Source organism: Zootermopsis nevadensis, unplaced genomic scaffold (assembly GCF_977971745.1).
Source record: "Zootermopsis nevadensis isolate Lab colony 2312 unplaced genomic scaffold, Znev_1.0 Znev_ptg000027l, whole genome shotgun sequence".
Lineage (NCBI taxonomy): Eukaryota > Metazoa > Arthropoda > Insecta > Blattodea > Termopsidae > Zootermopsis > Zootermopsis nevadensis.
In genome coordinates, this window is record NW_028259159.1 from 2,288,831 (window position 1) to 2,304,786 (window position 15,956).

Genomic DNA, 15,956 nt, shown 5'->3' on the forward strand with positions numbered 1-15,956 from the left:
CAAAATTCTGGAACTTTCACCAAAATTAGCTTTGCTTATGGCCAGGGAATTCTTTACCCAGTCACTTCAGAACACATGAAAGTCTTTATGTGAAGAGTCCACTATCGTTGTTCAATCTCAAGCAAAACTGGAATATGTCAACAAACTTTTGTAAAACTCATTAAATTTAATGAATAATCCCATTCCACTATTCTTACTCATTACCACAATACTTTGACGACCCGTTCTTCAAGTGCCTGAGCAATGCGGGTCCCAACTTTTCGTTGGCTTTGATCTATAGACATTTTGCTAGGACTCCTTGGATGAGGGATCGGACCGTCACAAGGCCTCTACCTGTACGCATGACAGCACAACACAGAAAAACGTAGACAAACATCCATGGCTTGAGTGGGATTCAAACCAACAGTCCCAGTGACCAAGTGGCACAAGGCCCATGCTGCAGACTGTGTGGCCACTGTGACCCCTATTAGCACAATGATGGACAAATTTACTTTAACAAGTGCTCCACAGGGCAGCAAATGTGTCTAAAATTGTTTACAGCTGAATGATCACAAGAATAAATGTGTACTGATTCACTTTTATAATGGTTGTAGTCTGCTCCTGTTAAGATATGGCTTACTACATGCTGGTTCATGCCCATTTCATTCAACCTGGAGTTGCTAACCAAACTGCCTTGTCACATTTTTTAGTACTCTTTGTATCTATAGCAGCATATCAATTGTATTAAATGGGTGATAATCCTCAAAACTTTATGATCAAGAGGAATTGAGATATTGTAAGACAAATGACCACAAACTCTTTCACTTACAAAACAGTCTGAAAAAGCTGTAAATTAACCCCTCTAATTATTGTGATTTCTTTATTGAAACACATCAAATAAATTAACTTAGGTATGAACTTTTAATTTACATGTATAATAATGGTTTTTTACATACTAATGAGAATAACACATTCACAATAAAATAAAACATGTTGTACATTCATATTACAAGGTGTACTATGAGAACATTGACAGTACACAGGGGGAGCTTGGAAGTTTCCAGATTTCACCAATACACAATGTAGTAAATTAATGATCCTTTACAACAAAGGCATATGTTCAAGTGACAGCACTTCCTAAAATAAATGTTTCAAGCTGCTGCAGAATTCAATTGAGTAGAATACAGTAGAATGGCAATGAATACAAAGCAATTGCTGTGTTTGGCCACAGTACTGAGAGATAAGAAATGTTTACATTAAAAATTATTAGTACGTGAGATTACATATACAACCAAACTCAGGTGTCAAAATACAATTTTGACCTCAAAATTTTCAACCCACAACAATTTCTTCATCCATATTTTGGCCATGGGCTGAATGACCAGGTTTCGATTCCCAACAGGGACAGGGATATTCTTTTGCCTAGTGTTATCATACTGAGTCTGGTACCACTCAGCTTCCTACACAATAGGAACAAGAAACAAAACAGCCAGAGCATAATGCTCACCAGTCACCTTCACATCTCAAATAGAAGCAAAATTTTCAATGTATTGCACACTTTTAACAAAGTTGAATTCATCCTGCAAACACATACGACTGGTTATTATTTTATTCATGTTCCTATCTTATCACTCAAATCTGTCTATTACATAAAATATTTCAAACAATAAAACTGTCCTTTATACATTTCAGTCATAACAAATGGATCAGCTATGATTAACAATCCCTTACTCAAATGATAAACAATAAAATATATTCTGGAAACAAAATGCAGCATGCATGGGCAACAACTGCAAATCGGGAACCATTTGCAGTTGGCAAACTACGGGTCAGATACCTCTATTCATTGCATAAAATTACTATGTATTAAATATTTAGCAATAATGGAAAGATGATTTATTATATTAAAGCAATCAACAAATATAACTACTATCAAATCACAGGTACCAATATGCTTTGTTTTATAAAAATATTATTGAAACATTTCTGCTGCCATATCATACTACATAACCGTGTATCAGTTATTGTTAGCATATTTATCAACCAATAAAATGCTAATGATAAAACTACACATATGCATACCTGATGTGCTAACTCCAAAGATTTTATATTGCCTCAAAGGAATAACATGTCTATAGCATTTCTGCAGTTTTATGTGCCACAATTCTTAAGATTCACATATTGAGCAGCTAAACAGTTTCCATGGTGATCCCAGCAAATGGACACAACGTATTCACTGTATATTCACATAACGTTGCACAGAATACATAAGCAAAAGCAGATTAATAGATAACACATTTATTGTTGACAATATGAATTCAAGTGCATCCTATATAATATGAGAATTTAATGCACTTACAAATCATTTTAACCTAAATGCATACTAACTGAAAGTGTCCTCTATTCAAAGATTTAAGAATAAATTCTACAGACGTATCACAAAACCTTCCTATACATACATAATTTTTTATTGCACAACCAAAATACTTGTCTTTTACCCAGCAACATTTGACAGCCATCAAAGTGGCTAACATGTTCTGAATGAGCACATGCTCCATAGCGCCTTAAAAACAAAATTTATATGTTCCTACAAGCATTTCCATGTCACAGAAATTCCATGACCAGAACAGAAAACAAGTCAAGTCAACATTCTAACTCTAATTTCTTTCAATCACAATTTATGATCAGGTTTTATTTTTGAGGCAATTACATGCCTTATCTGGATTATGTCTTCATACTAAACACAAATTCTGTTAAGCACATTAACAGACATGTAATATTCAGAACCTTTTAAATACATATCAAGGATTTTGATACTATGTTTTCCATTGCATTAAAGTCAAATAAGATTAGGTTCATATTCATTATGTGAAAAGTTATGTTAATCTTAACTTACAAAAACTGGAAACACTAACAGTATGCAATGCTTCAAGTGAATACTGAGAAGTATAGCTTGACGTGAGTAATAAAATGCACCATGGAATGTAGGTAACAATAAAATGCCAGACAGTATGCGTTTGCTTCAAAAGAACAATTTTGCTAAGAGACTTATGAAGACTGGCAAAGTGCAGAGCACAACTATGGCAACTGCTTGGAATGACTGAAAAACCATGGAAATCCTGTTTAGACCGAGAAACGATTCTACATACAAGTCATTACACATCATGCACTGATCAAGCACAATTTGATTTTGCAACCAGAAAACTGTCATTATATATCTCTGACTAGAGTTCTCCATGTTTTATGGCCCCATTAAAACCCTGATGCATCCCACAAATGTGACAAATACACCACTTATGAATCCTTTGTCTAATATTAGTATCAAAATCTGAGCACACACCTCATTAAATAAATATTGGGCACTCAATTACAAAAAAAGATCTTATACAGAACTGATCCAAGGTAGCAGATGGCACAGTGGAAGTGACAGGAATTTTACAAAATAAAGTTGGAATCTATACTCTTCCAGCATTATACCACCTTAATATCTCCCAGTATGTAGCATTTAAATATACAACTTGGATCTCACAAATGAGTTCTGCCTGGAGATTTTAACATTTATAGTGCACCCACCAGAATTTGACATGACCACTGCAAATGGTGCCAGTTATTCCAGAGGTCCAGAATCAATGACACATCTGAGTAGGGTATCTGATTGGGTGATGATACCATCATGGAGAACTCTGCCTCCCCAGTTAACCAACTCGAGACAATGACCAAGGTAACCAAGTAAATATCATCTGCAGTCACACTGAGATACACTCAAATAATCTTATGTAAAGAGGCTATTAAAATTGTCTGGTGTAAATAAAAAGTTAAATGGATTGAAAACATTTAATTCTCCAAGATCATATTTCAAAAAAATCGGTCGATCAGTTCCCAGATTTTTTCATGTGTACAGACAGACAAAGAGTTGAATGGGATTGTTTCATTTAGTGTTCTGCAGGTTGGAAATATGCCTAATAAATGAAACAACAATAATATACAAATTCTTGACAAGATCAGAAGTACTGCACATAACATATCTGCAAACACTTAAACATGAAAACAACAAAGACAGACAAAAAAAATTGTAACTATATAATAAAATTCTTAACAGTTATTCTTAATATAAGTATTGGCACAGTGTTGAAACTGAGAAGTGATATACTATATGATTATAGAAGCTAGTATAAAATACATATTATATAAATATTTGCTAGTATATCTTCTTATACTTACCAATAAAACTGAACAACATATAACTGAAATTTACTCAAATGGAGCTCTACCCCTTTAACAGAACAAGAACACTGATGTGTTCAAAACAGATGCAACAACAGAAGGTATTCATCATCAAAGAGTGAACTAACATACACAACAGAGTAGACACAGTGAGAATAGCCATACACATATGACTTATTGGAACCACTGTTACCTTTATGCTGCCAACATAAAATACTGTGACTAGGAAGACATGGGATCTATTCCAGAAGACAGATCAGAACCTATTACTACCACACAGGGGGTCTAAATAACTTAATTTATATCTGCATATACTGTGAAAGTTAATCTGTTCACAGCTTTTGTTTCATACATATTCCTGTTAAACATAAACTTGTCCACATATGCTCTGGGCTATCTGCCTTTCCAGTGCAAACATAATTACATTATATCCTCTGCATTTAGAAGAAAAATTATTCCTTAAGTAAGCATGATAGCCAATACAGCAAAAAACACAGGGAAACAGAAATGAACACATTAAGAGAAAGATGAATAAAACAATATGAAGCCAAAATACAAACAAGACCAGCTAAGGAAGACAGCTCTATTTACACCAACAGATAGAAGAGAATAAAATAAGAAAGAAAATATCCCATTATTAAAACAATGAAGATGGATATTTGAGCTTAATATCATAAAAAACACAAATAACATAGCATATCATGATTACTTTAATTAGATAACCTTTGACATTCTTTTACTCTGAAAATAAATAAACAAAAACATGTGGGAAAATTTATCATAAGAAAGAAACATTCTTTGAATGATTAAAGAAAGGAAATAAAACAAAAACTTCAATATTCAAATATGCATATCAGGTAGGTTACAAATTTGTACTTTTCAATCTAAATATGGCCTAACCCTGCAAATCCTGTCACACCAAGATCTGCAGCAACAGAAACCTCTAAGGTTACAAACTCATTTAAAATATAAAGAAGGGCCTCCACATTTACTTCTATATTCAACATATACAAAGCAGCAGAATGACAAGAGATTAATCTATGAATAAACTGTTATCATATAGCCAAAATCAACAACAAAAGTCACTAAAGTTATAAAATGGTTGTTAAAGTTGTGTGTGCCAATACCAATGTAATAACTATGATTCAAAGTGGACAGTTGAATGGAGAACATACACTCAAATTAGGCAGAATGGAAGTGTGTTTTATTATTTTTCTAACTCTCCTGTTGGAGTCTTGAAGAAGATACACAAAAGTCCCAAAAACATGTATACACAGTAGCAACTTTGGTGGCTACTTGTCATTCACTCACCACTGTCAACTGCGTCATGAAGCTAATGGTGGTTGTTTTGAACACCTACACCAGATCCACTAATTAACCAAGTGCCAATGCTGATATATATATATATATATATATATATATATATATATATATATATATATATATATATATTAAAATGTTTATATCATTCATTGAATGTGTATACACCTTTTTGGAACACTATGTAATTATCCTGTAAATACTGTCAACTCAGGCATTTGATAAATTTCAAGTGCTTCTGTACATATTATTACTGACAATTCTGGTCATAAAGACAATCAGGACAAACAGTATTAAATGCATATTGGCTGCATCATTAGCAAACCTCTACTTGAATTGGAACTGTCTAACCTACCTACTGTTAAATTTGTAGTTTCTCTTTTATCAAGATGTCTGTCATGAGTTAGTACGTCACTAACTCAGGAAACCACAGAGACAACTTTACTTTGATAATATTTACTGGCTGTATTTAACATGCATTGACTTATCCTGCAAGTGCGTATATTATATACCTGCACATCAGTCTATAAGATACACAGATTATTTAATAGTGTAATAAAGCTATGTCTTTGATATGTAATGCTAAACCTCTTACAAAAATATGCATAAATTAAGAACCTAAAAATATTTATGCTTTCCAGTTATGATGACAGCCATGTAACAGATCACAGAACATTTTGTCCATGTGTTCCTGCCTCAGTATCATCTGTTTCCTAGTTATTAGATCATTACACAGTTCTACATGCAATGTTCATAATTACTGAATGTATTTTATCTGTATATGCAAATGTTAGTCACATGCCATATAAAATCATGTATAGGAATATGATTTAACATTCACATGGAGGTTAAGATGCCATCTGTGGTCTAGTGGATTGTGAGGCCATACAGCTGCAGGAATGTATCAATTTAACCTTCAAGGTCAAGGAAGAGGTGGTATGTTCCTCCAAAATGATGGTAATCACCTTCAACCCTGGAAGTAGGGAGGCAATAAATTCCTCTGCAATGCTGGTACTACCAACAAGACTACACAATGTTAAAACCCATAAAAGCACAATCTACATCTACAAGACCATTGTCTGTTCTTGTAACTTTGTAGTAAGTAATAAACTAGAAAGCTGAAGATCAGTCTAAAAGGTTTCTGGTGAAGGTGTGACATTAAACTGGTGTATATTAGCAGACATTTTCCTTTATCTATAAGAATCTATTAGTATGATGAAAGCTGACAAGAAAATGTCACTCATAACTGAGCTAATCTGAAATTATGCAAAATCAAAACCAAAAAAAAGGGCTAGGGGGAGTAATTCTTACTGTAGGGACCAATATTCAAAAACCTTCTTCTTTGCTTGATTTTACAACTGTCTGTTGTACAATTAATCTTGAGTTAACTTTCTAACATGTATTCAAATTCACCAGAAAAGTATGCTAACAAGAAGTAAACTTAATGAAGGCAATGTACATTTCTGTACATACGAGGTGCTACCCAAAAGTTCGGGTAATTTGAATTCGACGAGCGAACCGGTTGTGGAATGGCCTGCTGCTGCTAGATGGGGCGAGCAGTACCCTTTGTGAATTAGTGTACCAACAGCCTTGAAGGCTAGAGGCTGCGTTCTTGAGTCTCGTGCGTTTTTATAACGTTGTGTTGTAGTGGTTCGGCAATTTTTTAAACCTGCATAAATGGCAGATTTTAAGGAGCAAAGAAACTGCATCAAATTTTGCTTTAAGCTTAAAAAACTGCTGTAGAAACCCATGGCATGCTTGTGGAAGCATTTGGTGAAAATGCTATGAGTCAAAGTAAAACTTTTTTGTGGTACAAACGTTTTAAGGATGGACGGCCATCGACCATTGTCCACAAGGAATTTGTCCCCCCTGGTCAAACTGTCAACGGGAAGTTTTATTGTGAAGTTTTGAAGCATTAGGCGCAAATGTCAGGAAAAGTGGGAGAACAACAGCTGGGTTCTCCACCACAACAATGTGCCCGCCCACACATCGCTCGTTGTTCGGCAGTTTTTGGCTTACAAAAACACGACAGTGATTCCCCACCCACCCTATTCGCCTGACTTCGCCCCCTGCAGCTTTTTCCTGTTCCCCAAAATGAAATTTCGATTGAAAGGCCGTCGTTTTGACACAATTGAGGAGATTCAGGCAGAATCACAGAAGGTGCTTAAAACACTCAAACTTGAAGACTTCCAGGGATGCATGGAATCATGGAAAAAATGCTGGGATCGCTGTATCCATGCCCAAGGGGGCTACTTCGAAGGAGACGGTGGAAACTAGGAGTTATGATAAGCAATTTCTTTATGGGCAAATTCCCTGAACTTTTGGGTAGCACCTCATATAGGTCAATAAGCATATCTGACAATGTAACATCACATGTGGTTCTGCACAACTTGTGAAAAATTGTACTTATCCTTGCAAAATGAAGATGTGTATAAATTATGAAAACATTTATGTTTGTTACACACACCAAACAAAAAAAAGGGGGGGTTAATTAAGTATATAAACAAAGTATGAATACTTAGAACAAGTCTTCTGGTACTTCTGCCAGTTTCTTTCTCACACCATCTTTCTTTATTATAAGGTCAAACTTCCAAAACAGATAATGCAATTTCAGACACAGAAGTCTTCAATTTATGGGATATGCATCATATAAAGTAACAAATTTTCTGAAGATTCTTTAATACTGACTAATTTTCCTAGATTCTCATTGTAACTAGTTTGGTACAGGAATGCAAAACAAAAATTTAGAAACAAAGTAGTCAATTGATAGCCAAAAGTAGTAAAAAATTATTAAATATATTATCTGTGGTTGATTTTCTTCAAACACAAATGGAAACACCACCATTTATTCTACGCAATTATATCGAAAGATTATAAAACATACAGCTTTCAGAAGTTATCATCTCAACTTATCCTACAATGTGCATAATATTTGTGAACATTTCTTTATGGATGGTAATCAGAAATAAGATGTTATCACCAAATGATGAGGCAACAAGATCTATGTTGCAAAAGAACCGTGTCACCAATTTTCTGACAACTTGCCTTCAACTGAAGAACTGCATTCTGCTGCTACCGTCTGCCACCAGAACGCCTGCCATTCTCCTGTGCTGCCCGTCGTTTTGCAGTCTGCCTCTGATGCTCATATTCAAAGTCTTCTTCTGTAAGGTTGAGCCGATTCATCTAAAGAAAGAATAAAAAAAAATCACCTTTCATATCGGTTTATAAAGAGTGACTGATTCCTTCTTTCTGGCCTTACTATTGTCTGTTCATAGAGTAAGATGCCAGCCTGTGGTAGCTTCTTGAACGCAAGAAAACTGTACACTATTATGAGATTCAAATGGATGTTTCATCCAAGCCTGAAAAATGTTTTCAGTAAAAGTATTTCAATAACCTGATATTACCACAGCTGATAAAAATGTCAGCCACCATCATCCAAACACAATTTAAAACACAGAATTTTGACTATACTAATATGCCTTTACCTGATGTATAACAAACTCTTCATCCATTATAGCATGTGGAGGGTTTCTGAGCACCTCCAATGTTTCATACATAGTGGGGCACTTCTTCAGCACACCTTGACGTCCCAGGCTGAATTTGAGGATTACTAGTGCTACCTTGAAAATAATCTTCACTCCTATGTGAAGGCATAGAAATTTATCAGAGAGCTACATGAAAATCAGCATCACAGTTATTTTTCAACTAACATCATTCTGCAACATCCATACTTCTAGAGGTGTAATTATAAATACTGAGTGTTTTGTAGTTCAAAAGGTGTTTAACAATGGCCTGATTTCAAGATGTAAGGATGTTTCAGAGACTGGCATAATTACCATCAGGAATAAACAACACAACATTTTAAATAATAATTTTAGTGAATGCTACTAACCTTCACAAAGGAACATATCCCAAACCCGAAGAATGGTATCCCATGGCAATGCACGTGTGAACACACAAAGAAACCATTCTGTCATATACAGAATTGGCTCCACCTTCTGCTTTTTCTGGAAATATCAAAGACATTAATCACATCACATGTTACCACAGTTTTCTCAACTGACAACAGTATCAGTTATAGCACACATAAAGCATTAGGTCATGTCTAATAATATCCAATAGGCTACTGATGACAACTGGTAGAGGGGATGTACAGCTAAACATTGCATTCTAAACTATGATGGAGTATTTGTACTCTCAACATTCATAACGGTTTGATCTTATAAGAGATAAAATATGAGGAGACATGCAAACAATTTTGCACAGGACATATAATTTCTAAACTAAATCCTTTAGGGAGGCAATCCAGTGCCTTCCTCAAAAATAAAAAGTTCCTCTCATAGAACTGTAATCTTAAGACCTTGTTAACAGACAGCTAGTAACAGCTAATGTTACAAACTCAATTTGGTGACCCTCTCTAGCAGACCTGTCTTAGGTAGGTACACTTCACTTCAATATGGGAACAGATGGAGCCTACATAACATAGTGGTGATACTTGTAAAATACAGGACAATAAACAAAGTCCAAAAACCTAACAAGTAACCAGGTACTTACTAAATGCTTGTATACATTAGGAGAAACCTTCTTCAGAAGGCCAAATAAGATATCACCATCCACCTGTAGGGTTTCCTGTTCAAAAATAGAACAAGCATTATCATTATCACAGTAATTATGTAGGAAGGAATAAGAATTGTATATTACTCTGCTGGTCCAGTTGACATGGTACATTTATTGGTCTTACTTTAGAAGTCTGAAAGCCACTACATTTGCATTACTGATGTTATAGAACTTTAAAAGTATTAACATGGGATAGCCTCCAATGGCATAATGTAAATACCAAGCTTCATGAGGACTGGTAAATTACTCTGTATGTATGCATAGTTTCATGAGACTTATGAACAGTAAAGAAAGTAGAGGGAGACTGTGCATTAAAAATAAACAGTGAATTGTGAACACCTAATATTTTGGCCAGGAAGTCATACTGCAGAACCACAGTTGAATTATAAGATTTCAATCAACCAGATCCCCTTGTGAAAGAAATGGAGGGAGGGGGGGAAACTATTGAGCTATGTATTACTAAGCAGTACTGGAACCATGAAGAGACTTACCATTCCCTGGCTATAGTAGCCAGCAAGGTACTTGTCACAGATGGACACGAGGCACCAGAAAGCCTGTTCTGCAGGCATATGCATAAGCAGAAATGCAGCCAATGGGGCCTGAGCTTGGCAATAGCCAATAGTTGCATTCAGAATAGAATAGGCTTTTAGAACTTGGAACAATTCACGTTGCCTGAAAAAAAAGTGAGCTGTGGCAGATGCAAACTCCATATATACCTTTAGTTTATTATTACTGTAATACATACATTGAAGCAAAATAAAACATGAACATTACAACACTGAAAGCAAACAGTATATTTGAAAACGTAACTGTAAATAGTCAACTAACAAGGAACTCAAAATGAACCAGAGCTGTCACTACTCAGCTATACTTTGCAGAAATCAGTGGATACAAGTGGATGGAAGATCAAATAACAAATTAAGCAAAAGTGTCACTAAACTGTATAGATTTATAAATGTGACACATGGAAACGCAGAATTATCAGTCACATGCAATACTCATTTATAGGATGAGAAGATTATGCAATATGATACAAAAATCTCTGATATTTACAAAATTACACAGATGTTACATAAAAGTTACAGAAAACAATTTAAAAAAATATTTCTGATTGTTTTTGTGAATTAAAAGACAAACAAAGAAGCATGAAACTATATTTACAGCAAATTTTAAAATCACTCAGATTTAAAAGATCAGAGTTCATTGAAATCCCTGAAGATAATTAAATTTACAACATTGTCATGTATAATTAAACAGACAGTTTGATTATATTCTTAACCCAAAATAATATTCCTTCCCCAGCACTTTGTGTCATTACATTTACCTGTTCAGCTCCCTCATCCAAATTTTCCGATATCACCACAACCTAGATCAAACAAAAATTCTTACCCATGACCCTCTTGATCAACAAACATCTCGTGAAATGGAAACTGACGATTTAGATCCTTCCGAATATCATCGACCCATCGTGGGTCACCATCCTGTGTTATTAGGCATGAATATAATGTTCTTCTCTGCTCCAAGAGTAGCTTCCCACCACATAAATATAGCCATGCACGAGGACGCACTGATGGAGGGATGCCTTTCCTACAACGCTCCCGAACCTGTGCAAGAAAATACAGGATGAATAAATTCAAGTTTCTATCGCAAATAAACACAAATAAGCCATAATTTTAAATAAGGCAGAATATGTACCCAAATATCACAATGTCTGAAAAGTTGCAGCCAAATCTGGAATAAATATCACAGTTTTTTTTACAACTGTAGTAGCTGGTATCCGGCATAAAATCACAACATAACAAGAATGTTCTACTCACTTTTTTGTAGTTTTTGGTCATGAAGTATTCCCAGTTGGAGAGCATGCGCAGCCACTTCTGCTCACGTCTTAACACTACACTAGGAGGCACCAACTGCTTCCTGTAGAACAAACATTATCACCTTTCTTGCATCTTACAACACTTGTATGCCCTGTGTAATTGTATTAAACAGAGATCTCAACAAGTAGCCTGTCAAGTTATTTTATACTGACCTTTTTCTGGATATAGTGTCTAGACAAACATACAGAATCCTTTGGAGGTATGCTTGGCTTCCATATTCAGATAGGAAAGAGTACCTTTTCAGTGAAGCCTGCCTAATAAATTAGCCCTTATCACTGATCCTATGTCTACATATATCTAAAAGGCCCCATAATGTAGGTACCATTTCCTTCTACCTGGAGATGGAGCTAAAGTCTGCCTCAAAACTCTTATAATTTATATCCCTTTTAACCAGAAAATGGCCAGTGTCCAAACAAAATACTCCTACTGCAATAATTTACACTGTTACCATGTACCTGAGTTGAATAATTTCCAACAGGATATTTTCTGGCCAATTAAAAAAAAAACTATTTCACTGCCATATGTTCTGTCACACATTGTCTTTCATGATAGATCAATGAACATACTGGGTTGCGCAAAAAATTTCTTTTAACAAATGGTTAAAACAGGTAGCTTTACAATCATATTCAACAGTACACAATGTTATTTATAACACTGCTAGTTGAAAGACTAATGGAAAATGGAGCCTTCTGTGTTGTCAACTGTAGCATCACCTGACATCTAGTCCATTAAAAATAATAATGAATTATTAACGTGCCTATAACATTCCAAACTTTCTGTCTGATGAATCAACCAAACTAAGGAAGTCTATCTGTACAAATATTTATGAATGCTCTCCACAAGTTATATGAGTGTCATTCAAATACATACTGCTGTTCACTTCTACCACTTCGAAAAAAAAAACATTCTCTTGCCCCACATGGAATGCAAAACATCACATACATAATGTAATTTACTTAATTTTTAAATCAGATGCATCAGCTATAAATTACAAACATTCACTGGGAGACAATGATAATAAATAGAAGCTATTTTGTACTTTCCAATGGAGAGGTTTGCCAATCTTCACCATTTAATGAACAAAGACAGGAAGGTTCAATCTTTAAATGGACAATTATTACCTGTAAATGTTACTTCCTAGTTGGGATCAATGCTCTTTGTTATTCAATGCAAGTGCCAAACCAAGTCCATGGTGCAGCTACACAATGGAGACATGGTTTGCATGATTAATAAATAGCCATTTCGCCAAACAGGGCACCAACACAATCAACGTTACAACCACAGTTAAAGAATTCAACTCATACATATATACATACATACAGAGTTTAACTCACTATCATTGAACAAAGTGAAAGCATTCTAAACTCCCCTAATTTCTCAATGATACTGTGTCTACCTAGAGCAGCTTAAAATTTTTCAATTGATCAAAATTTTCAATATGAGATTTGAAGTTCTCACAGCAGTGAAATATTGATGCTGGTCTTATGGGCTGTAACATAGAGAGGAATTATAGGCAGATACCAATGTTTCAGGGAACTTACAGCCTCTATCTTCAGTATCTACCTACAAATTCACATGCCATTACAACCCAAAAAAACCAACAATTATAACAAATTTTCTGCTTCTACAGAATCCAGAGGTTAATAAATATATTCACAAAAGCTCACTTATCCCAAGCCAAATCCAATTGCTTTTGGGATTCAAGGAGAAATAAAGCACCAGTTGAAATTAAATAGTAAAACTAGTCTTTATAAGTGATAGATTATTAGGTACAAACCTGATCCTTCAACCTGAGGAACCACTTTTTTATTTTTTTTGGTGACTGTCTATAATTGCTTGCTCTAAATATATTCACATTGCCATCAACATCTGGGGACTGTCACCTCCATCAATAACCTGAGGACATCATGCCATTCTAACAAGGGATCACTGAACTAGGCTTTGCTCATTCAGCAAAACCTTTGTACAGACCAAGTACAGGGCTAGTCTAAATGAAGTTCCCAATTTGAAAGACATGCTACTCACATTTAATAAAATTCAGATGCACAAAATTGGTACCTATGGAAAGAGAAACTCTCCAAGTTTTGTTTCAGTACATCACAGGTGTTCAATGTGAGCCCCCTTGGTAACTCGGCACACATCCAGCCTGTAGTCGAGTTGCACCCGCTCCACTGTTTCGTCACTTACTGACAGGCGGCTGGTTGACTTTCTCTTACAGATGCAGCCCCTTTTCTTAAATTCGGAATACTACTTACAAATTGTATGCCCACTGGGTGGATCTGCCGCAAACTTGGTTCGGAAATGCCGTTGCACACTAATAACAGACTGGCGGCGAACAGTGTTACTACGCGGCCACAAAGTATACCAACATAAACTTGGAGAGTTTCTCTTTCCATCGGTATCAATCTTGTGCATCTGAATTACATTAAATGTGAGTAACATGTGTTTCAAATCAGGAACATCATTTAGACTAGCCCTGTATTGTAAAACATAAAATCTGTCACAATTTTCAGTGTAGGTTAACTACACAGTGTTCAAAGAAATCAGAAAAATTGCTAACAGTGAAATAAAAATGACTACTATAAGCTATTACCAACAATGAAAGGTGTAGCTCAAAATCTAATTTTCTTGGTAAATTTTGGTGTAGGTTAAGTAGAAAAAATTTAATCATAATTTAACAAAATGGTTAACTTAAAAGCGGTAACAAGAACATTCATCTTGGTTAACATCGACCAGACTACACAGCGCAACAACCCAGAAGACGGAAATCTTCATTCATCTTCTTTTGTTTGACAATACTAATGGACAAATATTACTTTCCAAGAGGAAGAAGGAGAAGATAAAATAAATTTACTTACGGATCAGCAGTGTACTGCGAACCACCAAGAAATCCATGACGATCTGGTACGGTTGAAATCACAGATCCATTATGCACAGCACTACTTGCCTCTGAACAAGTATCTTCTTCTGCTTGTTCTTGATATGATGCCATCTTAACATCATAAGATCACATCCTGAACATAAGGGCAGTTCATACTAAGAGCTAACCATCTTGATATTAAATTAGATGTGAACACTTTTACCATCCTCTCCATAGCAATCAAGTGAACTACATCATACCAGTACATCAGCAATAGCAGTGAAGTAGACAGCATGTGACAAAATAAAAACTTGGATAGCTGATTCTGAAAACGTGTTCGGAATACTTCATTCAATTTACTTCTCAGAAAAAGGTTAATATGGGTCAGACAAATCTGCAATAAACAACACTTCAGGGCATCTTGCCAAGAGTTACGTCACCAACCTAACGTCAATTACTTCGCCCAAACTGCATAAACTTACGTCTAACGCCATTAGCACGTATGAACCGACAGTACAAACAAGTAACACATACAATTACTCATTAACACAAAAAGTAAACGAGCTCTTCATTTTTACCTGCAATAACATTCAGCAAATTATTTTAAGCCATAGTTCTAGAGAGTAGTTATTATAAGTTTAGAATGCATATTGGATCACTAATGCAAATGAAAGATCATCAACTTTCGCGATGATCGACAGCCATTTATTCCTAAAAAAGTTCAAAATATATAAACTGGAAGTTGTTAATTACTTCAGCACCAGAAAACCGAGAAGTAATATCATACTATTAGCATACCTATCCCTCGTCGGACACGACGACACTACAATCAACACCCCCACCATCACCGCCCCAGAACCTACTGTGGCATTATGAACCAATCACAGGAAACGAATACGACTGCTTTCTATTTACACTTCTCATGTAACTTACAGAGCCAGACGTCTGCTTCTCCCATAGAGAGGTAGTGAATAAATGCCACTGCTTTTAAATGTCTCTAAGTTTGTACTACAGCGGGAGTTTATAAAATCAGAAGTATCCCGTCTGCAGTCAGTACTTCAAACAACATATGCTTATAT

The 15,956-nt window shown here is 35.3% G+C and overlaps 1 protein-coding gene across 3 annotated transcripts; it reads right to left on the reverse strand.

The window, feature by feature from the left end:
* Positions 1–877: 877 nt before the first annotated feature.
* wkd (TBC1 domain family member whacked) lies at positions 878–15,773 on the reverse strand. Of its 3 annotated transcripts, none has more exons than XM_022085101.2 (10): positions 15,676–15,773; positions 14,876–15,031; positions 11,958–12,057; positions 11,530–11,744; positions 10,632–10,812; positions 10,078–10,152; positions 9,416–9,530; positions 9,009–9,163; positions 8,569–8,706; positions 878–6,496 (listed from the first exon to the last, which is right to left on the reverse strand). In XM_022085101.2, exons 2-9 carry the CDS (start codon positions 15,007–15,009, stop codon positions 8,596–8,598), a joined length of 1,086 nt encoding a protein of 361 aa, XP_021940793.1. In that variant the 5' UTR covers positions 15,010–15,031; positions 15,676–15,773; the 3' UTR covers positions 878–6,496; positions 8,569–8,595. The 3 variants fall into 3 exon arrangements, with proteins under 3 accessions (XP_021940793.1, XP_021940794.1, XP_021940796.1); XM_022085102.2 differs by lacking the exon at positions 15,676–15,773 and adding an exon at positions 15,456–15,636; XM_022085104.2 differs by lacking the exon at positions 15,676–15,773 and adding an exon at positions 13,795–13,913 and having other exon boundaries at positions 14,876–14,999.
* Positions 15,774–15,956: the final 183 nt, after the last annotated feature.